Source organism: Mauremys reevesii, linkage group 3 (assembly GCF_016161935.1).
Source record: "Mauremys reevesii isolate NIE-2019 linkage group 3, ASM1616193v1, whole genome shotgun sequence".
NCBI classification, from domain to species: Eukaryota; Metazoa; Chordata; order Testudines; family Geoemydidae; genus Mauremys; species Mauremys reevesii.
Window position 1 is genome coordinate 87,768,681 of NC_052625.1, and position 26,993 is coordinate 87,795,673.

General features: G+C 38.2%; 1 protein-coding gene across 7 annotated transcripts in view; it reads left to right on the forward strand.

Moving 5' to 3' along the window:
* The window catches only part of PDE10A (phosphodiesterase 10A), a 300,539-nt gene that overhangs the window by 270,660 nt on the left and 2,886 nt on the right, over positions 1-26,993 (forward strand). For all 7 annotated transcript variants that reach the window (XM_039529760.1, XM_039529761.1, XM_039529762.1 and 4 more), the window contains 5 exons: positions 4,952-5,107; positions 10,459-10,631; positions 13,291-13,402; positions 20,438-20,518; positions 23,095-23,183. In XM_039529760.1, the coding sequence (XP_039385694.1) occupies positions 4,952-5,107; positions 10,459-10,631; positions 13,291-13,402; positions 20,438-20,518; positions 23,095-23,183 (611 nt within the window). The remainder of the gene's footprint in view (positions 1-4,951; positions 5,108-10,458; positions 10,632-13,290; positions 13,403-20,437; positions 20,519-23,094; positions 23,184-26,993) is intronic.

The following is a 26,993-nucleotide window of genomic DNA, read 5'->3' on the forward strand; positions in this document are numbered from 1 at the left end:
TTGACTTTCTAATGGCAAACTCTGTAAAAGAAAAAAGCCCTTCTATATTCTTTTAAAGCAAAGGGGTTCTTTCTCTAAGTTAAAGCTTGCTTTCTGTACAATTCAGATGTAGATCAGGATGGATAAAATTACCATCATAATGCTTACAGTCATGAAGAATGATCTTTAAGCCAAGTAAAATTAGAATTCTTACACAGCATGATGATGGTTGTTCAGAATTTTAATACTGTGCAAGGAATAATTTCCAGATCTGAAAGAACAAAATGTTTTTAGTTCAGCAATTGATTTAGATGGAATCCATGCTATATAAGATTTCAAAATGTATTTCTTAAATTGGGAGTTCTTCCATCCTCAAGACAACAGTTCTAGGGTTCAGATTTACAAGTGTGTATTGGATGGTGTGGGGATTTCTTGGAGCGGGGGGAGGTGTTTGGGTTTATTTATATATTTTCAACCTCTCAGAACTTTGACAAAAATAATTTGGTCTTAGAGAGAGATTCTTTGCCCAAAATACATTTCATTTGGGTGGTATTTCGGTTAACAACGTAAAAAAGAAAAACCGCATCCTGTTCTATATGCATGCAAAATTCCCATTTGAAGTCAGTGCATAATGTAATACTTTTTTTTGCACAAATTTCACTATAAAATGCAGTGGTATTTCACAGGGAATTTTCTTCCCCTGCTTCAGAGGATCATAAGCCTGGAAGGCACCCCCTGGGTCATTGGGTGCAGTCCCCTGCTATCGTAGGCAACTTTGTCATATAATCCCATTAATAAATTTATTAAACTCAATTTTAAATCTAGTTTGCTTGCTCCCACTTCTGCTACTGGGAGGCTGTTCCAAAATCTCACTCCTCTGATGGTTAGACACAGTCTTCTAATTTCCAGACTAAATTTATTCATGGCCAATGTATAACCATTTGTTCTTGTGCCAACATTTAGTTTAAATAGCTCTTCTTCCTCCCTAGTGCCTACCCCCAGATGTATTTACAGAGAGTAGTCATATCCCCTCTCAGCCTTTATTTTGCTAAACCAAACAAGCCAAACTCTTTCAGTCTTCTCTCGTAAGATGGATCCACCATTCCCCTAATCCTCCTATTGGTCCTTCTCTGCACCTGTTCCAGTTTAAATTAATCTTTCTTCAACATGGGCAATCAGAATTGTACACAGTATTCCAGATGAGGTCTTACCAGTATCTTGTACAATGGCATTAATACTTCCCTATCTCTACTGGATACTTCTCGTGGGAGAAAGTACAGAGGGTGGATTCCAGTTTCCTTCCCTGAATGATTCAACTCTTCCACCTTTTGATTACATTTCCTTGTTGGAGAGAAGCAGACCCTGCTGTCAGATATCAGCAGGTGCAAACTTATGAATTTTGATCACATCAGGCATAGAGATGGAAATTAAATTGAGAAAGTTATTATGGGAAGGAATGGTGGCAGGTCATTGCAGTAGCGGACAACCAGCAAGGAGGTGTGTAGATGGTTTGCAGCAGATCCCTGGGAGGTCAGTGGCTGAGTGCTTGAAGTTAGCAATGGATCAAGAAACCTTCCAAAAATTCTGCTACGATATCACTAATTTAGACATGAATAAATGTATTTTACTTATCTCTACTAGAAATACCTTGTCTGTTACATTCTAGGATTGCCTTTGCCTTTTTCATTGCCCCATCACATTGATGGCTCATAGTCATCAAACAGTTGACTAATGCACACAGGTCTTTCTCCTCATCTGTTGTTTTCAGCTGATGATTCCCCAGTTTAGAACAGAAATTCTTGCTGTTAGCTCCTAATTGAATGACTTGGCACTTTGTACTAGTAAATTTTATCAGTTCTTCTGGTATCACATTCTGATCCTCCTCTGGATTGACAATGCCTCCCAATTTTGTGTCATCAACAAATTGTATTAGTACTTCCTCCTTTTTGTGCCAAGGTCATTAATGAAAATGTTAAATACATTTTGTCCCAACACCAATCCTGGAGAAACTCCACTAGTAACCTCCGTCCAGCTCAATAGTTCTCCTTTAGGTGAATCTGTTACCTCCCCTTTAGCCAGTTCTTCATCCACCTTACAATTCTTGTACTAATCTCCATTTTCTCCAGTTTAACTAATAATTTCCCATGTGATATCCATAAAAGTCTTTATTTAGCTCCAAGATATCAGTTAAAGAAAGATATCAGGTTAGTTTGACACAACCTACTTTTGGTAAACCCATGTTGCATTGTATCTCATTTTTCATTTGTCTCCACATCTTTAATGATTTTTCACTTCAGAATTTGTTCTAAAGCCTTGCATACTATTGAGGTCGGTCTAACAGGTCTGCAGTTGTCCAGATCACCTTTTTTCCCTTTCTTAAATATAGGTAGTACTTTTACTGTTCTCCAGTCATATGGTACCACCCCAAATCTGACAGATTTATTAAAAATCTTTGCTACCAGTCTTAAAATGTTATGTGCAAATTCTTTCAATATTCTGGGATGGAGCTTAGCCAGTCACCACAACATGAACATATGAAGCTGTTTGAGTTTAAATAAGACCATTTGCATTTGTTTACTCGCACCCATTTGCCATCCTGCCTTTGCCCCAATATTCTACATTAGCATCCTTACTGAAAATGGAGACAAAGTATTCCTCTAGCTCAGTGGTCCCCAACCTTTTCATCTGGCGGGTGCCAGACGAAGGACCACTGTGGCGGTGGAGCACCCGCCGAAATGCCGCTGAATTTCGGCAGTGACGCCGCTTGCCGTCGACAAGTGACGTCATTGAGAGGTGTCCCCGCCAAAATTCGGGAGCGACGTTTCTTGATGACGTCACTTGTCGATGGCAAGCGGTGTCATCAAGAGGCGTCCCCACCGAAATGCCGCTGAAATTCGGTGGCATTTCGGCGGGTGCTCTCCCGGGGGCCAGGACGTGGGCGCATTAAGATGCCCCCGCGGGCACCGCATTGGGGACCACTGCTCTAGCTTTTGGGTCATAACTAGATAATTCTTAATCTCTACACTTCCTCGCTGCAAAGTGTCTCCAGTTATTTTGTTGTTCTCTTTCTTTTATATGGCGAAATAATCTTTTAATATTTGTTTTAATTTCCTGGTAGTATAGGAAACAAAGGGTTCCGAATATTCTCAGTAGTCAGATTATATTCTATTCAATGCACAGATTCTCTCATCCTCTGTGTTTGGAAAGCACCTAGCACGTGTAATAATAAAAATTGTCATCCTTCAAGACCCTCCTCAACTCTGCCCCTCCCCGTCTACATCTGCCTTTGTCTCATTTCATGTTGCAGTTTATGATAGAAGGTAGTTACTAAGAAGACAAAGGTACCAACCATTTGATTTTGGGGGATAGGTCCTGACCAGTGGGTTTGATCAGCCATCTTGATGGAAAGCTGTGGTGCGGATTTTACCTTGAACCAAGTCTAGCTTGTTAAGTTTTAATTACTAGATATCATTTTGATCTTTATTTCTCTTTTAACCATTTCTGGCTTTAATCGTTATACTTGTACACACTTAACATCTATCTCTTTGGAATGAAGTAAACTTGCATTATTTTTAATCTGTACCAATCCAATGCTGTGTTTGAACTGAACTGTTTGGGAGCTCCAGTTAAAATAACAACTGTTGGATAGTTACCCTTTAAAGGAGCAACGAACCTTAACATTCCTCTGATTGTTCCAGGACAGTTCAGATCATATGTTTTGGGAAAATTCAGGGCTGGAGTGGAGTGTGGCATCACCTTCCCAGTTGTTAACCAAGGCTGGTGGAGAGCAGTGGATGTCCGGCATTGCAGGCAAGCTCCAGGATCCAAAGCTTTGGATCAGGGCTGCCCAATGCATAGACAATAGAGCTCATGGTTGTTGCTAGTTGTGGGTGTCCTGGGCAGAGAGCTACAGTAGCAAGGCACTCAGGGTCCCAGGGTAAAAGGTGACACAACTCTTCACCGGTCTGGATTGCACCCCAAAGCTTTCACTGGTGTTCTAGTTCAAATAAGGATTTTATTTAAAAATTCTTATCAAATGCAATTTGTCTATATGGTAGAGAGAGAGCCTGCAATATAAAAATTTAATTCTATGTACTATCATTGTGCAACTTGTATGGGAAAAATAATCTAAAACTAATTAGTATCCTTGTTTTGTCCTCCTGTAATTTAAGAACAGACAGACCAATTTTTAAAAAAAAAGTGATAAAAAACAAAACAAGGTTAGCTTGTTATGTTGCTGTTAAATCCCATTAAATAAACAATGATCCCTTCCAGGCCACAGAATCTTTGGGCTGGATTCTCTCTGGTCTGCTAAATCCACTTTGCTCTTCTCTACTCCCAATTCTCTGCTGGTATAAGGTGGACCTTACATTACTGGCGTAAATGAGCTCTGCTCCTAGAAATAACCAGCTCTCATGCCTCCCCCTTTAATGTGTCTGAGCAGAGCTCAGGCTGAGTGTAGAATGTAACTTGTCAGTGGATCGTGGGGCAGGTAGCTCTCTCTCTCTCTCTCTCTCTCTCTCTCTCTCTCTCTCACACACACACACACACACACACACACACACACACACACACACACACACACACACACACACACACACACACACACACAGCTCAGTTCATGTATGTAATGAGAACAATTTGGCCAAATATGTTTATACTCTGTGTAACTTCTGTGATAAAACAAAGCTATAGTCTGTGCATCTGATGGACAACTACGTAAAGTTTAGAATATCGGGAAAACATGTTTTAAACAGGAAACCTGAAACAGTCATACTAATAAAATGGAAAATTGAGATAATCAAAAATCCATTGCATAGAGTGAACAAACTGCCATTTGGTTTCTTTTTAACTTATATATTGTAGTGTGACTGTACAATATTTAAAGAGATTAAAGTGAAATCTAGAGGCAAGGCAATGCATCTCTTCACTTCTTATATTTTCTTTGTGTTTGCCTCACACATTTCTTTAGCGAAAAGGTCTCCTAGTTGCATGCTTGTGTCATGACCTGGATCACAGGGGTTACAGCAACAGCTACCTTCAGAAATTTGATCACCCTCTGGCAGCTCTTTATTCCACCTCAACTATGGAGCAACACCACTTCTCCCAGACAGTGGCCATTCTGCAGGTAGGATTACTGAATGCACCTGAGCTTAGAATCTTAGTAGTGAATGTAGTAGACTCACCATTTCTTAATAGCTATTTTTAAGCATGTTTAATTTCATTACTAGATTTGTAGTGCTAGTCTAGAAAATAAAAATATGTGCAAGAGATGTGGCCACAGTTTATTACAGCAAGCCTGTATTCCACTATTGCCAAATCCTATGTGTTAAAAAAAAATCAGGAGTCAACCACTCCATCCCCAAAAATCTTGAGATTTCCATAAAAATCCATAGCTTTAAAAAATATAAAGAATTGAGGTTTTTTTATCTGCTGTCTGGTTTCTGAGCCTTTGGGGTGCACTTGGGTCGTGTTTTGATTCTTTTTTCTCTAGCCATGAAAGCCTAGAAACTTTTTAAATGAAAAATTCCCTGAGACTCCCATATTGTCAGATGATTCCAGCAGCTGATGCTTCAAGAAAGAGTAGGTCTACACTGCACTCTGAAATGTGGTTGCAGCTCAGCTAGGCTTACGTTGTCTTTACGCACACTAACATGGCTAAAATGGCAGGTAGATGCCACGGCATGGGCTAGCAATGCAAGTAGGTACCCTGGCTCCCCGGGGTGCTGGTCCAGCCCGCACTAAAGTCCGCATCACTGCACCCGAACTGCTGTTTTTAGCCATTCTGGCACAGGTAAACAGATGTTGGATTATAGTGTAGACCTACCTAAAATGACCAAATTTGAGACTTACAATAGAATCACAAGAATTGGCAACAGTGCTTATTAGTCTTTTATTTCAGTCTATTTCAGAGTTTTAGTAATCTGCTGTAATAAATTCCTGGGAGAATTAAATGCGTGGCTTTAAATGTGCATGCATCCTTTATACCTAGGAGCAAACATAATTTTTGGCATGCATGGAAAAATGTACATAATAATTTGTTTTCATATGCTTTCTTCTTCTTCTTCTTCTTCTGTGATTTAAAAATAACTGTTTTAAATATTAAATCTTGTATGCCAGTGGGTCCATAATATGAAATAGTGCCTTTGTGTGTTGAGTTAATACAAACCCTACTAAGAGTGTGCTAACCGATTTCAGGAAAGTTAAACTTAGTGATAAGTATTTTGTCATTCATTAAAAATAAACTGCTGTTGAACTGGAAAGAGAGAGACCTCATAGCTACAAAAATAGCTCCTAGTCCTTTATGATTTCTGTGCTCACTGCTTTTCATTTTGGTGTGCACATTCCCTATACACACCCTTTTCATGGTAATGTGTCTCTAATCCCTTGCTAACTTTTTTCTCTTCCTGGTGTTTCAAGGGGAGCTTATTTATTTTCTTAAATATCTTATCAGCTATTCATAAAAACACGTGCTTATGAATGTGATACAGAACATATCTTGTGATTCATATTTTTAGGAATCATATACATGGAAGCCTTCACAGAATGTAAGCCTTAACTCCTAATGTTCCTTCATTTAGGAGGGTGAAAATGAGTCCCTCGGTGTTAATATGGCATTCGATTTTTAATATTTGTTTTTCAAATGAGTTTATAGACAGTGAGCAAGAAACTCAGTCCTATTAAGACTTCTTTGCTACTCTGGCAGTGCGAAGGAAGCTTAAATCAGTATTGTAATGGCCTATTTGGGGTTTCCTCTGCATGGTGGAATCCCTGAGTTGTACAGATCCACCATAGCTACTCCTGTGCCACATCCTAGCCCTGGCAGTTGGGCACAGGGTGGTGTTTTGGGAAATGGGACATGGCCAGGATGCTACTGTGTATGCTAAAATACTGGCAGCCAAAATGGTCACTTGGGGACACTGGTGGCCAATGTCACATAAAGCAGCCTTTAGGTTGCTCTGTTTTGCACTAGGGACTGGATGGCCCCAGGATCAGGGAACCTTCTTAGACTAGCACCAACCTGAGCTGAGGGATCTGGCCTTGTATGTCAGCAGTAAAAATAGTAATAGTAAAAATGTTACATTAATTAGAACTTTATAGCTATTTGTTTCAACCATCATAAACATAGATTTATGCCATACTTATTTTTAGGGCTGTTAAATGATTTTAAAAAAATCACAATCATGAGATTTTAAAAAAGCAGCAAAGAGTCCTGTGGCACCTTATAGACTAACAGACATATTGGAGCATGAGCTTTCGTGGAAAAGCTCATGCTCCAATACGTCTGTTAGTCTATAAGGTGCCACAGGACTCTTTGCTGCTTTTACAGATCCAGACTAACACGGCTACCCCTCTGATACTTAAAAAAAGTTGTGACTAATCACAGTTTTAATTGCACTGTTAAACAATAATAGAATACCAGTTGAAATGTATTATACATATTTTGGATGTTTTTCTACATTTTCAGATATATTGATTTCAATTACAACACAGAATACAAAGTGTAGAGTGCTCTCATATATTATTATTTATTACAAATAAGAAATGGGCAGCATTATCTCCCATAAATGTAAACAAACTTTTTTGTATTAGCAATTGGCTGAACAAGAAGTAGGACTGAGCGGACTTGTAGGCTCTACAGTTTTACATTGTTTTGTTTTTGAGTGCAGTTATGTAAAAAAATAATTCTGCATTTGTAAGTTGCACTTTCATGATAAAGGGATTACATTACAGTTCTTGTATGAGATGAATTGAAAAATACTGTTTCTTTTGTTTATCTTTTAACAATGCAAATATTTGTAATAAAAAATAATATAAGTGAGTACTGTACACTTTTGTATTCTGTATTGTAATTGAAATCAATATATTTGAAATTATAGAAAAACATCTAAAATATTTATAATATATTTAAATTGGTATTCTGTTATTGTTTAACAGTGTGATTAAAACTGTGGTTAATTGTGACTATATTTTTAAATCTAGTTAATTTGTTTTGCATTAATTGCTTGAGTTAACTATGATTAATTGACTGCCCTACTTATTTGGTATAAATATAGAGGATTCCAGTTACCAGTTTTAGCTGATCATGGAAAGAATCAAATCTTATCAGCAGTCATGCATTCCACATAGTGTTCAGCAACATAAATGGCATACCCAAAGTGGCAGCTTCCATTAGTACATAAGAAAGCAACTAGTTCTTGTAGGTTAATACTGTGTGCAGAAACAGTCATAACCATCTGGTCATGTTAATGTTCCTGATATTGTAACTTCTGAGGTCCTAAAAGGTGCCTACTGCACACCCTGTGGTGTTATTCCACTGCATAACCTTAGTAATAGAACATGGAGCATATTAATGGTAATCATGCAGCAAGAGTAGGAAAAAAATAAATGCCAAAAATCCAGACTAGGAGAACTCTGTTAAACACTGTCTGGCACTCATTTAAATGAGTTTCTTGAAACATCCTGTACCATGACTTGGGACATTGTCAAAGGAACATTGAGACACAAATGGATTGTTTTTTCTCTTCATTATTCACAATAAATGTGTTTGTCCAAGCAAAATGTTGTAAAATAAAGCTCACATTCCCGGTGATGGGCAAAAACAAGCCTATTTTATTTGTACCAATACAAAATTGTTTTAGAACAACTTATCCTTTTGGATAATGCTTGACAAAAGGCAGGGAGATTTTTGGTTCTGTTCTGCACAAGTGGCAATGAAATGTTGAAGCACATCCAAGTTTAATGTATTTTTAATGTTTTCTGTTTATATGCACCTTGATTTGGCTAGTTCATCCTTTTTCCTTCCTGCCCCCTCTGGGTTTTAGCAAGACCTTTAATTAATTGTTTCCAAAAGGAGAGAAACATTGGATAGTGCAGAGTTTTCTAATTATATGGTGTAGCTTTCACTAGCAGTCACCATATATGGATATTGTTCATTACATATGGTTTAATGATAGCAAAAATGGAAAGGGCATGAAGCATGGCATGTTGCCATAGTCTCCATGGTGTAAGACATTTATTCTCTCTAGTTCATAAGTCAGCTCATTCTTAAACAAAGATGCCTTTCCCTAAATATACACACATGAAAGTACTATACCTAACTTCATTTTGAAAGAGGAAATTGCATCTGCTAATGACTATTAATTAAATTTTATTAAGGGCACTTTAATCAAATTGCAATAACCTTATTACAGTAACTAGATATTTCTTTACTGATATTAAATATTGTGCATACACTGTGCACTATTAAAACACTCCTGTTATCTTCAGGAAGAAATCCCAAGCCAGTTTGCCAGGCTAGTGGCATCTCAGCACTCTGGATCAGGCTGGGAATCCCAGGCTCCCAAGCCAGCTATAAGTGGGAGTGCTTTGTAGAACTGCTGGGAAATGTTTTGTTAAAATGTATTTCTGCCGAGTAATTTCTTCTACCTTCAGAGAGCTTTCTCCACTTAGAAGGAGAAAGGAGTGTTTAAATAACAAACAAACCCCAAACAAGCAAACATTGGGCTTGAGAAGTGCTGAGAACCATCAGCTCCAGGGCTGGAGGGGCACTCAGTACTTGACAGTAGGTACCCAGCACCTTCCGGCATCAGGCCAGATCTTTAGGGAGGGTTGCAGGGCTAGATCTTCAAAGTTAGATACATGTAAATATTTCAAGTGCCTAATTTGTGTGCAGTTCAGTTACTAAGGTGGGCAAATGCCCAGTTATCCACACATCTGACAATGTGAGAGCCCAAATCTTTGGTTTGAACTTGCACATGTGTTATTTGTGTACATGTTAGACACATGCAGATATTTGTTCCTAATTTTTAAACTTTGGCCCACAATGTAAATTCATTTGCAAACTTTGGGGAAATGAAGAGTGCAAAAATCAATGGAGTGAAGATTTAAGATTCATAATAGAGATAATATGTTTGTTAATGACTATGGATTGGGCTAATCACGGTAGGATGTATTAGAGCAAAAAACAGGGATCTATGAATGGAGTATTATGAGAGATGGTGTCTAACGTACGCATGTCTTTGAACCCTAAACACAGAGCAGCAATTCAATCATAGCAACAGCTCCATGTTAACCTTTTAAAAAGAAAATATCAAAGCGCGTTTCATGCTGTTCATGTTTTCATTTATAAAATACAAAAATCCCTAGCGGGCTGTGAAACTTTCTAAACTGATAAATAAATATAGGAATAAGAAGAACATAAGAATGGCCCTACTGGGTCAGACCAAAGGTCCATCTAGCCCAGTATCCTGTCTTCTGACAGTGGCCAGTGCCAGGTGCCCCAGAGGGAATGAACAGAACAGGTAATCATCAAGTGATCCATCCCCTGTCGCTCATTCCCAGCTTCTGGCAAGCAGAGGCTAGGGACACCATTCCTGCCCATCCTGGGTAATAGCCATTGATGGACCTATCCTCCATGAATCATTTCAAAATTAGAGCTTGTGCTTTTTATTGGTTTTATTTTTTATTTTTTCATAGCTGGAAGGGCACAATATCTTCTCCAAACTGAGCTCCAACGAGTATGAGCAGGTCCTGGAGATCATCCGCAAAGCCATCATTGCCACAGACCTTGCCCTGTACTTTGGAAACAGAAAACAGCTGGAAGAACTGCATCAGACAGGAGCCTTAAACCTTAAAAACCAAGCACATAGGTAAAGCAAACAAGCAAACATTCATAACTTGAAGAAAGAGCCTTGTTTCTAGAAATGACAATAAAGAAGAATTAAGATGAGATTTTTTACCATGCACACAATATCTTGTTCTTTACACCAGTGGTTCTCAAACTTTTGTACTGGTGACCCCTTTCACATAGGAAGCCTCTGAGTGCAACCCCCCGCTTATAAATTAAACACGCTTTTTAATTTAACACCATTATAAATGCTGGAGGCCAAGTGGAGCTTGGGGTGGAGACTGACAGGTCACGACCCCCCCATGTAATAACCTCATAACCCCCTGAGAGGTCCTGACCCCCAGTTTGAGAACCCCTGCTTTACACAGAGTAAGCTCTAAGACCAAATATATATGCACAAATATAGTATTCCAGATATAAAAAGGCAATTTACAGTGTTCAGATACTTTATGTTTAAATCTATCACACTGACATTTCATAGCCTTCAAACTGTTCCTATTGAGGAGTTCATTAGTAACTCAGGCCCCAATTCTGCAAATTCTTACACACATGCTTAACTTTACACCTGTCTTATTGACTTCAAGGGGATTATGCATATTTGTGAAATTATGCACATGCATAAGTGTTTGCAGGATCAGGGCCTAAATTCCCGATCTGACTCTAGTTAAAATCAATTAATCCTTTTAGTAGTAATTACCTATTCATACAGTTAATATAAAAATACTTTTAGCCCTAGGGCCTGATTCTCCTCCCATGCCAGTGTAAATAATGAGTTGCTACATTGACATCAGTAGAGTTATATTGGTTGGAAACCCAGGGTTAGTGAGAGATTTAGACCACAGAAACATCAGGTTTTATAATATACATTCACACTTGCATGCCTAAACAAAAACTAAGTGTTGTGACAATGAAAGTTGCACCAGGATTCACATCACCTACCTAAATCCTTGAAAGCATGAAAATAAGAAATTAAGGGAAAAGTCTCCAATCTCTTTTGCCACTTTCACATAACCTACCCCACACTCTATAAGACATTTAATACTTCTGGATAAAACAAAATAGGATAGATGCAGTTTTTTAATTAAGTATTTTTAATCATGTGTTGAGAGGATATAACAGAATGATCATTACTTATCCACAATATGAACATGCAGCATTTTTGTGACATGTAAAAAGGTATTTAAATATGTTAGCCCCTGCTTTCTCCTAGTATCTCAGATTCTAATCAGTTAACTCTCTGAATTGGGTTAGGGTAATTCAGGGTATTTCAAATTATTCATAGTATTGTGCTTTATAACATTTTAATTGTCATTAGCAATAATCACATTAAACATTTATGATATATATTTATCATAAATTCTCAATTCAAATGTGCAATTCCAATATATGTCCTTAATTACAAATACCTGTGAATTACAAAGGCCAAAATACCTATTTAAAAAAAAAATGCACCACACATAGACACATTCCATCCCTCCAAACCAAAATAGCACAGTCTGACAAAACTTTTCGAAATAATTGAGAGAGAGAGTTTCCTGTAGAAAATCCCACCATTTGACCAGTTTTCAGTCCCTTGGTATGTCTTACACTGGCGCAAAACTGGTACTTGAATGGAAAACACTCTGGAACAAGCTTCCTGACCATATAAAGAATAACTATATTTCCACCTTGACTATTTTGAAGGGTTTCTTATAGCACCCATCATGGTAGTATCTTGAAGCTCAGAGAAGGCAGCAAGTTCCTTTTTTCCCCATTGCTTCCCAAGCCCACTTTGAAAACAACAAAAGTGGATTATCCTCCTGATGGCACCCCTGAGAATGTCCCAAGAATGGAAAAGTCCTTCTGAGGGCTTGGAAATTTACCAAAATATCAATTCTGAAATAATTATTACAAAATAGATATTTTGGTAAATTTCCAAGAGTAGACATGCCATTATGTAAATTAATAGAAAATAAACTCTGGGCTAAATTTACTCATCCTAGAGTGGGCACGTATATTACTGCTTAAAAATGAGACTACCTGACCACTGATATCCTTTAACTTCTTAATGTTTATATCTGTGCATAAGTATGAAAGGATCTTCATTTTGCTCATATTTCCTACACGTTATATGTATGACACTAAATTAATCTACCTTATAATAAAAATACAGGCTATTAGCACAAATGAAATTCTAATTTACTACTAACACATGTTCAAAACAGACTAGAATCATACAATATTTAAAATAGAAAGGGACATTTTAGTATAGTACAAAGTCAGATATAATAATTACTTAAAAACTTCACAAACACAACAGGTATAAATCACAGAACATAATTTTTCTCAAAATTTTTCTTATAGCATGATCTTCCTCGAAACATTACATTTTATTTACACTTGCTTGGGTCAGCCATTTGACTCAAATTTTTCACTTGGCTGCTCTTGAATAGAGCCTTTTTTCAATAATACAAGCTACTGAACTGAATAAGCGTGATATGATACTAATATGATTCATGTGATGAATTATCAATGAGCTAATATCAAAGGGGGATGGTGGAGAGTTATGTGTGAGGTATTTTGTAGAATTTGTACTTTTTGTTTGTTGTTGGGCATATATATGACAGGACACACACACAGCTTCAAAACACAATAATATAAAGCTTTATCTAAGTAACAAATTTCATATTCTTGTATTCTAGGGATCGTATGATTGGTCTGATGATGACAGCTTGTGATCTATGTTCTGTAACAAAGTTGTGGCCAGTTACCAGATTGACAGCTAATGATATATATGCAGAGTTTTGGGCTGAGGTATGTATATGTCTCTCACATTTGTTCTACATATGGAAAATATCCAGATAAATGAGAGAAAGGAACACAACAGTAGGTTGATCTAGAACAATGTTCAATGATTACTTACTAGGTATTTCTTGAAATATATTTATTTATGCGTGCAGATGTATTGTAAGCTCCCTGGAAAGCATTTGAGCAGCTAAATTAGTATGCTGGTTTGTCATCAACTTGCAAGCAAGAAGTATATTGCTTTCCCAAAATAAAAGATCTATATTTAGAAGGCATCTCATCATAATAGAAAGTGATTTAATGGGTAACAAGACAAAAGAGAAGAAAATCTGTATGATTTTCAGGTCATTAGTGGAAGCTCTCTGAAATAGACCTAGCTGTTTGTGATGGTAGCCTTGTAATAAGCCACAAAGCTCCCTTTACAAAGACGATGTAATGAGAATCTATACATGGAACATAGTTGTACTTGTACAATTATGTCCTATGCTTAGATAAATGAGAACCCAAATACTGTTACGGTAATTCAAAAAAACCAAGAAGGTAAAGGATGATTGTTGAAGTGAATGTAAGGTATTATTCAAAGAATGTTGCATTAGATTTAGCTTTCTTTTGAAGAAAAGATTTTTAGAGCCTAAAGAGATTGATAATTTCCCTTTTAATAGCCAGTGGTTTAGATGAACAAAGATGAGAATATGGGCTAAAAAACTAAAACCAGAACTATCCTACAATTCTTCAGTTTCAGAAGATCTGTTCTATATTCTGAACTGATCTTGCATGTGTAAATTGTAGGGCCTGATTCCTTTCTCTTATATACTGGGTGTGTGTCTGTTAACTTCATTGGAGTTACTCCTGATCTACAATGGTGTGAGGCGAGAATCAGGCCCACAGAGTTGATGTTACGTGGATTTTTCATAGATTTTGTTTGTTTCTTGACTACTTTCTTCTGGAATTCAAAATGTGAATGATTTGGTTATTGTTTTATTTTATCTCAATGATTCCGTAGCAAATTTGCTTTGCTTACAAGTAAAAAGACATCTATTGTAACTGCCAGAGCTGTAAACCTAACATGGAGCAGGAGAGTCAAGTTGTGTTATTTTCTTCTTATCAGTAATAAAGGTGGGATTAAGGAAAAAATTTGCCCTGCAAAGTGTTTGACTGGTGAGGATGTACGAGAAGGAAAAACTTTAACTTGACTCTCTAATCCCAGGATGTGTCTGGGAGAAACATCTCTTTACTTGTAAATGGAGGATATTTTCTTTGGAACATTAAAAAGGTTGTAGAGCAGTTTTTAAACTAGGAGATGGGGGAAAGCCGACTGCCGCAGAGGAGCATGTGGATCGGACACAGACTTCTCTTAGGGGAGAGTCTGATGATAGAGAATCTCCAGGTTATAGTCAGGAGCAGAGGACTGAAAAGTATAATGTAAGGGCCGGATCAGATGATAAACAGTCACATAAAAAAGAATCTGGCACATCAGAAAAAGGCAGGCTAATAAACAGGGACAAGTTTTTAAAGTGCTTGTACACAAATGCCAGAAGTCTAAATAATAAGATGGGTGAACTAGAGTGCCTTGTGATAAAGGAGGATATAGATATAATAGGCATCACAGAAACCTGGTGGACTGAGAGCAACCAATGGGACACAATCATTCCGGGGTACAAAATATATCGGAAGGACAGAACAGGTCGTGCAGGGGGAGGAGTGGCACTATATGTGAAAGAAAGTGTAGATTCAAATGAAGTAAAAATCGTAAGCGAATCCACATGTTCCATAGAGTCTCTATGGATAGAAATTTCATGCTCTAGTAAAAATATAACATTAGGGATCTATTATCGACCACCTGACCAGGACAGTAATAGTGATGATGAAATGCTAAGGGAAATTAGAGAGGCTATCAAAATTAAGAACACAATAATAGTGGGGGATTTCAATTATCCCCATATTGACTGGGAACATTTCACTTCAGGACGAAATGCAGAGATAAAATTTCTCGATACTTTAAATGACTGCTTCATGGAGCAGCTGGTACGGGAACCCACAAGGGGAGAGGCGACTCTAGATTTAATCCTGAGTGGAGCGCAGGAGCTGGTCCAAGAGGTAACTATAGCAGGACCGCTTGGAAATAGTGACCATAATACAATAGCATTCAACATCCCTGTGGTTGGAAGAACACAGCTGCCCAACACTGTGGCATTTAATTTCAAAAGGGGGAACTATACAAAAATGAGGGGGTTAGTTAGACAAAAGTTAAAAGGTACAGTGACTAAAGTGAAATCCCTGCAAGTTGCATGGGCCCTTTTTAAAGACACCATAATAGAGGCCCAACTTCAATGTATACCCCAAATTAAGAAAAACAGTAAAAGAACTAAAAAAGAGCCACCGTGGCTTAACAACCATGTAAAAGAAGCAGTGAGAGATAAAAAGACTTCCTTTAAAAAGTGGAAGTCAAATCCTAGTGAGGCAAATAGAAAGGAGCACAAACACTGCCAACTTAAGTGCAAGAGTGTAATAAGAAAAGCCAAAGAGTAGTTTGAAGAACGGCTAGCCAAAAACTCCAAAGGTAATAACAAAATGTTTTTTAAGTACATCAGAAGCAGGAAGCCTGCTAAACAACCAGTGGGGCCCCTTGATGATCAAAATACAAAAGGAGCGCTTAAAGACGATAAAGTCATTGCGGAGAAACTAAACGGATTCTTTGCTTCAGTCTTCACGGCTGAGGATGTTAGGGAGATTCCCAAACCTGAGCTGGCTTTTGTAGGTGACAAATCTGAGGAGCTGTCACAGATTGTCATTAGAGGAGATTTTGGAATTAATTGATAAACTCAACATTAACAAGTCACCGGGACCAGATGGCATTCACCCAAGAGTTCTGAAAGAACTCAAATGTGAAGTTGCAGAACTATTAACTAAGGTTTGTAACCTGTCCTTTAAATTGGCTTCGGTACCCAATGACTGGAAGTTAGCTAATGTAATGCCAATATTTAAAAAGGGCTCTAGGGGTGATCCCGGCAATTACAGACCGGTAAGTCTAACGTCGGTACCGGGCAATTAGTTGAAACAATAGTAAAGAATAAAATTGTCAGACACATAGATAAACATAAACTCTTGAGCAATAGTCAACGCGGTTTCTGTAAAGGGAAATCGTGTCTTACTAATCTATTAGAATTCTCTGAAGGGGTCAACAAACATGTGGACAAGGGAGATCCGGTGGACATAGTGTACTTGGATTTCCAGAAAGCCTTTGACAAGGTCCCTCACCAACGGCTCTTACGTAAATTAAGCTGTCATGGGATAAAAGGGAAGGTCCTTTCATGGATTGAGAACTGGTTAAAGGACAGGGAACAAAGGGTAGGAATTAATGGTAAATTCTCAGAATGGAGAGGGGTAACTAGTGGTGTTCCCCAAGGGTCAGTCCTCGGACCAATCCTATTCAATTTATTCATAAATGATCTGGAGAAAGGGGTAAACAGTGAGGTGGCCAAGTTTGCAGATGATACTAAACTTCTCAAGATAGTTAAGACCAAAGCAGATTGTGAAGAACTTCAAAAAGATCTCACAAAACTAAGTGATTGGGCAACAAAATGGCAAATGAAATTTAATGTGGATAAATGTAAAGTAATGCACATTGGAAAAAATAACCCCAACTATACATACAACATGATGGGGGCTAATTTAGTTACAATGAGTCAGGAAAAAGATCTTGGCGTCATCGTGGATAGTTCTCTGAAGATGTCCACGCAGTGTGCAGAGGCGGTCAAAAATCAAAAAGGATGTTAGGAATCATTAAAAAGGGGATAGAGAATAAGACTGAGAATATATTATTGCCCTTATATAAATCCATGGTACGCCCACATCTCGAATACTGTGTACAGATGTGGTCTCCTCACCTCAAAAAAGATATTCTAGCACTAGAAAAGGTTCAGAAAAGGGCAACTAAAATGATTAGGGGTTTAGAGAGGGTCCCATACGAGGAAAGATTAAAGAGGCTAGGACTCTTCAGCTTGGAAAAGAGAAGACTAAGGGGGGACATGATAGAGGTATATAAAATCATGAGTGAGGTTGAGAAAGTGGATAAGGAAAAGTTATTTACTTATTCCCATAATACAAGAACTAGGGGTCACCAAATGAAATTAATAGGCAGCAGGTTTAAAACAAATAAAAGGAAGTTCTTCTTCACGCAGCGCACAGTCAACTTGTGGAACTCCTTACCTGAGGAGGTTGTGAAGGCTAGGACTATAACAATGTTTAAAAGGGGACTGGATAAATTCATGGTGGCTAAGTCCATAAATGGCTATTAGCCAGGATGGGTAAGAATGGTGTCCCTAGCCTCTGTTCGTCAGAGGATGGAGATGGATGGCAGGAGAGAGATCACTTGATCATTGCCTGTTAGGTTCACTCCCTCTGGGGCACCTGGCATTGGCCACTGTCGGTAGACAGATACTGGACTAGATAGACCTTTGGTCTGACCCGGTACGGCCTTTCTTATGTTCCTATGTTCTTTGGAAACTATTGACAATAAACACAAACACAGAGCCCCGCAATAATATTTTACTGGATCACTTTTCAGAAAAAGATCATCTGAGGGGGTGTCAGGTGGTAGAAGATGCATTTATTCCGGTGCCTCATCTGTCCTAGCAGACAGCACAGGCGGGTGCACCATCAGGAACATAAAAGGGTCTGAAGGTTCCTCTGAAGCAGAGGAAACTAGGGGCAGGTACAGATGTATCCGGCAGGGGAAACTCTAAGAACAGCCAAACTCAGTAGAAAATTTTGACTGCATTCCACCATATGTTTTGTTGTTACTTAAGTTAGCAATAATGATAAACTCTGGTAATGGGGTAAGTTTGGACAAGATATAGTTGTTGTCTGTACAGTTCTCAGAGCTGAGTGGAAAAGCCGCTTGCTTACAATCTGCATATGAGATTAATAGCTACTTTCAATATATTGAATACAAGTTACTAATAATACCAGTATGTTTAAAACGTTCTTCACTTTGTGTGATTGTTAAATAGGACCATATATCTATATATAGGTATCAGTTGAACACAATGTTTTATTGATATATTTACAATTTTTAAGCAAGTTTGAAGCCTACCAGTGCCATCGATCATTATAATATAAAATTAATAGAATTGCAATTTGTATTTCTTACATATACCAAATACTTCTATGTCTGTGTTCTATATTTTCAGATTTTTTGTTGAAAAGCATAAAAAATAAAGTAAAAATTGCTTTTATATTAACATTACTCACGTTCTGAATTAGTCCTGGAGGCTAAAGTGAAATTTGAGATGTTTTAAAACACAAATCCCTATATGCATTGAGTAACGGCTATACTCCGGAAGCAATTTATTGGAGTATGTTTAGCAATGTACAATAGAACTCTGTTTATCCAAGCCTCCATTATCCGGCGTTCTGTATTAATCAAACCGCCAGCTACCTGGGGCTAGGGTGGTCAGCACATTCAAAAATCAGCCACAAGCGGGGGAGGTTGTACTCATTGAATAAGTGACACTGATACTTTCCGTAAAATTTAGTTAATATTTGTTTTTATTTTTTTCACAACATGTAAAATCTAAAGATTCTCTGTAAAAACACAAATTCTGCATTTTTCCATGTCAAATGGATTTCTAGGATCCCTGCAAATGAATAATTCTCTCCAGCTCCTTTATACCTGCATATGTTATCTAGTTATTTGGACTCTGCTGGTTCAACTTGTTAGTCTCACATCATTCTAATTTCAATTACTGTTCTGGTTTATAGAAATGGCTAGGAAGGCTGGACTGGACTGGACTGCCCGAACAAGATATACAAACAGACAAAAACGTGTAAACAAAGATCCATACACATGCATATATGAGTTAAACACTGACCATATTTGCCAGAAGTGTACATATGGAAACCTCACTCACAACCAGATTTGCACATACATCTGCCATTAGAGAGCAGTATGTACTGTAAGATGTGTGCTCTTACAGTGTGCAGAACTGTACCTGCTTTTCAAATTATTTGCCTTTTATGAATACAGTAGAGGTCTGAAACAAGCACAGATTATATCAGCAACTTCATGAGGTAGTTTCTAGAACATTTATTACTCAGTTTTGCAGTACAAAGGTCACAATTGGTTTTCTACTATTCCTGGATGTTCAAGTAATAGCGGTGGCCAAAACTAATCTTATTGCATCTATACGTTTCTTAGATCACACTTCTGCAGTGTTCTAAACATGCTGTTCTGTTTTAAGACCATTGGGCAACTTTACAGCATTATGCTGGTGCTCAGCAGGGTAAACTGGCTTCTCTTTAGTTCCCAGATAGAATTTAAGGTGATGGTTTTGCCCTATAAAAGGTGTGACTCCCATTTACCTGAAATTCTGCCTCTTTCACCATGTAATACTGCAGCATTTGTGATGAGCACGAGCATGTGGCTGGCACCACCTGTTTTTAAAAGAGATGGCTGATTGGCAAGATACTTTCTGCAAAGTGCCCAATACTGAAAAACTTACTCCTCACCTTTGGTCCAAAATTGCCTGGATCAACTGACCTTCAGGACATGCTGCAAGATTCATCTCTTAGGCTTTTCCTGAATGAGTTAGTTGAGGGATGTGGGATAACTTGTCAAAGCAGGTCATTATTTTATGAGGCATTGGTGACACATTTTGAGAGAAGTGGGGTTGATTGTGGGGAGGACAGATAAATCTTTATATTGGTCTGTTATTTTTACTCTGTACAAGTGCTTCAACCTTGGATAGGCCCATCTAAAACAAAGTTAAATACACAAAAATATATCACAGTCATGCTGAGTTTCCTAGGAGTTATAGCTTATATTACCATTTGAGTGTATCATCCTCATGAAAGAAGTCCTTGTTGTACAGTTTTCTGAGATTGTATCTTCAATTGTTCCCATATGGTATGTTGAATTCTAAATACTTAGATTAAAAATAATACAAACCAGAAACACCTTTTGATTTAAGAAATCTTGATTTTTCTTCTGAATGTCCTTAGTTATTCAGGAAGTACATGACTCTCTTTTCTTTCTCTCTCCAGGGTGATGAAATGAAGAAGATAGGTATTCAACCTATACCTATGATGGACAGAGACAAGAAGGATGAGGTCCCTCAAGGCCAAGTATGGGCTGTCTAAAATTAAATGTTTTATAATGGCTGCAAGATACACACAAGTAAAACATGATAAGGGATATGATACTGGCCTGTAGCAAGGCATGTGATAATTTTTTGACCTGTGAGTTGTCATGCCATATTCCACACTTTACATACAAACCCATAGCTGATTTTAAAATTGCAACTGGAAACATCCTCCTCAGAGACATTGTTGGAACAAGATCATGCTATTTCATGCTGTCCTGAAATATAGTGTGTTGCAGCTCTGTTTCCTCTAGACCTTAGCTCTTTTTAACCAACTGCTGGGAGAGGGCAGATTCAAAGCTCTCACTCAGAAGACTTCCACTCCCACCTGGAAGAGTATGATTTTTGAGGTTCATTGAACGGATGCATGATTGCCACAATTATGCATTGAGCAGAAAGCCCTGTTGATAAGCAGCCATAGTAACGAAGGGAGGGAAGAAAGAGCTACCCACACATTTCAGATTAAGGGCAGCTTTTCTCAGAAATCGGATTTTTAGGTAGGAAAATAAAATATAATTTTTCTTATGCAGTAAAACTGAAAGAGTTGTTTTAAATTTTATTCTCTGAAAGGTAAAAGCCTTGTTTGTGAAAGCTAGTGATGGTTTTAACATGTTGGTTATTAATAAATAGAAAAGTATTGGGTAAAATTTTCAAAAATGCCTAAATTTCATTTTAAAAAGGGACTTAGGCTCTGAGGAGCCAGTGTCTAACTGAAGGTCAATGAGACTTAAGTGCCCAAGTCACCTTGGTGCTTCTGAAAATTTTCCTGCGATCTTTTACATATTCATGTACTTGTAAAACAGAATTAAAGAGGAACTATATGAAATTCTTTAATCTAGCCACAGTCTGTCCTTAAAATGTGGCTGTGTGGTTGAGAGGATGAGAACTGGAATGTTAGTTTGGAGAATCTATGCCATTTTTAAAATAAAAAAATATAACATTTAAAACTCCTGGTCAGAAATGGAAATTATCTCAAGGAATTGTCATGGATTAACTGGTTTTATTCATTTTTTTCACCCTAGCTCTTTTTAACCCTCTCAGAGTTTGTCCAGTTTGTTGTGTATATTTTAAATGAAAGTGGTTTTATTTGCATGGCCCAAACCCATAATATTTTATTTTATTTTTAAATACTGTGGTTTCAGTGATAGGATTCTATAATGTAAATCCCAGATGTGTTTAATTTTGGCAAAACGTCTCTTTTTGCCATGGTATTAATATTGGTAGGTTAAGCAGATATCTCCTTTAGAATTTGTGACAGGTCTATCAGTCTATCAGTTCTTAAAGTAAAATAAAAATTAATTACAAACCTCTTTAAAAAACCCCATGGAGTGGATATAAAACATACAGTTTAAAATAGTGAGCTCCTTTATGACGTTTAAACCTCCCTCCTGTTGCTGCAGCCCTGCCCCCTTACCAACTGCAGCCTCTCTGTCAGTCATGTCATATATTCTGTAGTCTAGATTGTAAGAATCTGAGGACAGGGACTGTATCTCCCATCTGTTGTAAAGCACCAAACACACCTATTTACACTCCAGTTCCATTGCAGAGGGAGCCTCTGCATCTGTGGAGGTAGAGTCAGGATTTTCTTTTTAATATGTGGATAAGGTCTAATATGTCAATAGATAAAAGGGGGTTTACAGGTCAGACCCTGTGATAATGGTACAGTATGCTATTTCACTAAAATGCATTTAAAGCTATATATCAGAAGGAAAGACTGGTAGCCCGCGCTGTGGATCTTCCTGCACTAGACTGGCTAACGTGTGGTCCTCTATTAAAGCTTTGGGGATTTTTTTCATTTTTTTTTAAGTGAGAGGCAGCAGGAGGGGGTCAAATTTAAACGTGTAGTGTAAGCAAACACGACTCCCTTGAAATCAGTGAAATTACAGCAGGGCCGTTTTCAGAAAATGTCCTGCCATTAACACCAGTGGTAGCAACATTAGGAGCCCTACCCTAGATGGGCTAGTGGCACCTTTAACACTGTGTTGACTAGACCAGATCTGAGCAGTATTATGAAACACAGCATTAAAAATGTCAGTTGAACCATCTTTTGAGGGGCCCCACAGTTAGAGCTAAACCAGTATTTAGAAACAGGAGACATTTTTAGAAAACGTTCCCACTATACAATATCCTTAGAACATCCATCCTTAGGAATCCAGGGATGAATCAGAATTCCAGAGGGCATAAGACAAATCCAGAATCTGACCCTCTTTTGGAAACACTGCAATATTTTCCTCTTTGAAAAGCCTTTCCATATAATGACACTCTGAACATGGACAGTCCTATCTACCCACTGCCTCCAACCCTCACAACAAACAAATCAACCTAGCAACAAAATCCAAAGAGAAAACCTACCTCAGGCAGTATGTTTTACCCCCAAAAGGAGAACTGCCTGCTACTGAGTTCACTTTGACTGGTGCTCAGAGGCTATGGTGATGGGCAGCAGTATAGAACAGTAAGATAGACTGTAAGAAAGTAAATAGACTAGTTTGGGGCTCTTTTGCAGTTAACTGTGTCATAATTTGGCTCCTGACAATATTTTTTCCACTGTTTTTTTCACAGATTGGATTCTACAATGCTGTAGCCATCCCATGTTACACTACACTCACACAGATCTTCCCTCCTGCTGGGCCACTACTCCGGGCATGCAGGTGAGTAGCAGTGCAAGTTTTTGCACAGCATATATCTTGGCTGGGTGAGAGCATGCCCCACTACGTATCTCTGTCTAAAAATATATGCCTCTACATTGCAAATATTTCATATAGACAAACATAAATGTTCTTCTCTTAGCAAGTGCATCCAACACCTGGAGGCAGGGACTATTGGGTAGGTTCAGCCAACACAGGTCTATGGATGCAGCTATTAAAATTTATTTAGTGTCAAAACTACCTGTAGACAAGCAGGTCCACTGGTAATGTGCCCCCAGTTAGCTGCCTCCATCTAGCCCAGTACAACTCAACTTCCCTCTGTCTGCTTCATGCGCATAACTACTGGGAATTAAAATACCTTTTTCTTCTGTGCTTTTACTGTCACCTCATCTCTCTCTTATTCCTTTTCTGCTGATTGTGTTCCTGTATTCTAGTTGAACTGACATGTTTCTCTCTCCTATGTGGCAAATCAGAGTACTCTCTTCATTCTTCAGATCTTTAAACCACTAGCATTTTCTCTTCTGGGTATAGTGACAGTGTAAAGTAAACAGAAGGAAATTCCCTCTCTCTATCTGTCCATCCATTTATCCATCTAAAATATATAGTTGAGGTCCAGAAGTGTGTGTGTTTGTGTATACTCTGAAGCCTAGAATGACTGAGTCAGCGTGAAGTCATGGAAACAGCTACAAGCTTGGCTGAAAGCTCTTTTGATTCAGAATATCATCAGGTTCAGTCATCACTGGGATATGTGGTCTGTTATCATCCAATTTTTAAGTTCTCAGCCACTTTGACTTCACAGATTATATCCGTGTGACAGCAAGGTATGTATCTATGCCATGCCAACAGTCCTAGACTATGTGATTTCACAGGTAAGTCGTCAAATCACTACTCTTGCTCTACAGCTAATTTGCATACAGTAGTTCCATTGGTTATATGACAAGAATACTCAGATGGTGGCTTACTTAACCCAACTGCCACACCTGGCTGACTACTTCAAGACATGGCACTTTCACCTAGCACCAGCAAGACAGACTCTAGCCCATACCACTTCCACCATGCCAATGCTAAGAGGGAACTAAACATCATAATGAATGGCCAGAGACTGAAGCATGAAGCTTACCCAGTTTACTTAGGCATGACCCTTGACTGAACACTGACATACAAAAGCCACCTGAGCAAAATGCAAGCAAAGGTCAAGACACACAACAACCTTCTCAGCAAACTGGCAGGTTCTTCATGGGGAGCAGATGCTCCAACCCTAAGGACCTCAGCCCTTGCCATCTCATACTCAATAGCAGTAGTTCTGTGTGCCAGTATGGAGTTGGACAGGGAACACGAAACTTGTTGACATGCAAATCAACTCAACAATTACACATTATCACAGGAACTGTTTGACTGACTCATCTTCTGTGGCTTCCAATTCTGAGCCACATTGCTCCCCCTTACATCAGGAGGGAGATAGCAGCTGGCAAGCTGCTTGATAAGGTACATGCCAACCCAGACTTGCCCTTGTTCAGTGCCCTTTTTAGCCCACTAGCTACATGTCTTTCATTACAACACCCACTGTGGTCAAGGCTGCCATGACAGCAGAATCCCGGTGGCAGGAAGACTGGTGCTTATCACCAACCACAAATCGGTTCCTCATCACAGACCCTACTGCTCTCCTGCCCAGCTTCAACCTGCCACGTCATCAGTGGGTCCTTCTTAGTCGATCCTGGACTGGGCAAGGCCTTTGTGCAGACAACCAGCACCACTAGAATCTTCGAGACAATCCATGCTGCAGCTGTGGTGCAGATCAAACAATGATATACATTATTGAGGAGTGCCTGCTAACTAAATTCAGTGGTGGGCTCCGAGAGCTCCACTTGGCCACGTTGCTTGGCTCAGCGAATATGCAAATGCTAAATAAAATAAATACTATCACTTCTGGGCCTCCATTGTGATGGAGGCTTTTTCTGACTCTTTCCCACCCATGCATGCACATACCTTTTTCCCTCTGCATTCTCTCCTTTTCTACATATCAGATATAAGCCCATCAATTGCCTAAATGTAATTGTGGTGACAAGACTTGCTCCTGCCTACTCCAGATGTTCCTATCTGCTTTAACATGTTTTTTGTTATTACACTGAGTTTCCCTCAGTGGAACCTTATGTCTCTCATTCCCTTCAGTGTTGGAGGCTCCAGACTCCCTTCCTAATGCTAGAAACAAAAGGCCAAAGCTAAACCCCAATAATTTCAACAAAAAATTAGTTCACTTGAAGTTCCCTATAAAACTACTAGTAAACATTCTTAATTTTACTGGACTGTGAATCAGTCAGCTGTCTTGTAAAGGTAGCTTGTGCAGTCTTGCAACCTAGCTAATTGCTAGATTTGTAATTCCTGTGAGGGATAGATTACTAAATAGTCATCCAGTAATATCAACAGCTGAAAGCTAGATGTTGGCTGCCTGTTTCACTGTGGCCTAAAGACAAATTGTGTATTCTGTGGCAGAGCTGGTTCCTATCACAATTTTTCTCAATTATACTGTCTTTTTTTTTAAACTTATTCAACTTCCTCAAAATGTTTTACATTTATGAAAACTTCAGATGAATTTCTTCATGAAATATTTCCCATTAGCTGGATGTCTTCAAAATCAGAAATCTACTTTTGCTCAGAAATATGTACTTAAATATTTTCATTATGAAGTAGGTGGGAAAGAAGTCTTCTTAGAGGCCACATGATTAATGGATTAACCTCAGGACTGGAAGCCAAGAACTCCTCAGTCACCTGGCTGGCCTTAATTATGTTTTGCACTTATTTTACAAATATTTACATAAGCCTCACAATACTTGTGTGAAGTAGTTGAGCATCATTATCAGCATTTTAGAGGTATGGAAATTCAGGATTAGAGAGGGTAAATAAGATGCATAAGGTTACAAAGCATATCATTGTCAGGACTTCTAGCGCAAGGCACGTTCCAAAAAAAAAATTGTTTTGGGTTGACCCAAAACTTTTCAAAATTTTAGGCTTATCAAAATGGGTTTTTTTTAAATGTCTTTCCATTTGAACAAAATCAAACAAAACCTTTATGTTGGGTTGAACCAAAACATTTATTTTGATTTGAAAAGAGAAATTTTGAGTATTTTTAAAAAAAAATTAAAATTTTTAATAACATTGAAGGAAGTTTCAGACCAAAGTCATTTTGAACAGAAAAATAGAAACATTTCATTTTGAAAATGTCAAAATAAAACATTTAGGGTTTTGGGATTTTCTTGTCCAACTGAAACAATTTGTCAAATTCAGCACAAATTTACAAAACATTTCAGTGTCACTGAATCTACATTTTTTGCTGAAAAAAAATTTTGGCTGAAAAATTTCACAAACTTCTAGTCAGGATGAGGATTCCAGTTAGACCCCAACCTTCTTGATTCCTGGCCAGATTCCCAAAACTTTAGACAGGCAAAACCTCCCTACTCTAAACGTTGTTAAAATAAGTTTTCTAAAATATCTATTAATTTTGGGAGTCTCACTTTTTGGACACTCAAATAGAAATGCTTAAGGCCTGATGTTCAGAGGTGCCAAACACCCACAACTTTACTTGCCTTCAGTGGGAATTACAGGTGCTCTGTCCCTCTGAAGGTCAGGCGCAGAGTCTTTTAGAATAAATATGAGCGTCTTTCGAAGAATGTGTTTCTTCTGGACCAGCATATGGTGTGTGAATTAACAGTAATCAGACTGCTTAGTACTGATTGCACTGGTGTTCTCTACCCCAGTAATCATGCTTCACTATTAGGAATCCAAGATTCAATATTTTTACTTCTAAAATCCCATGTC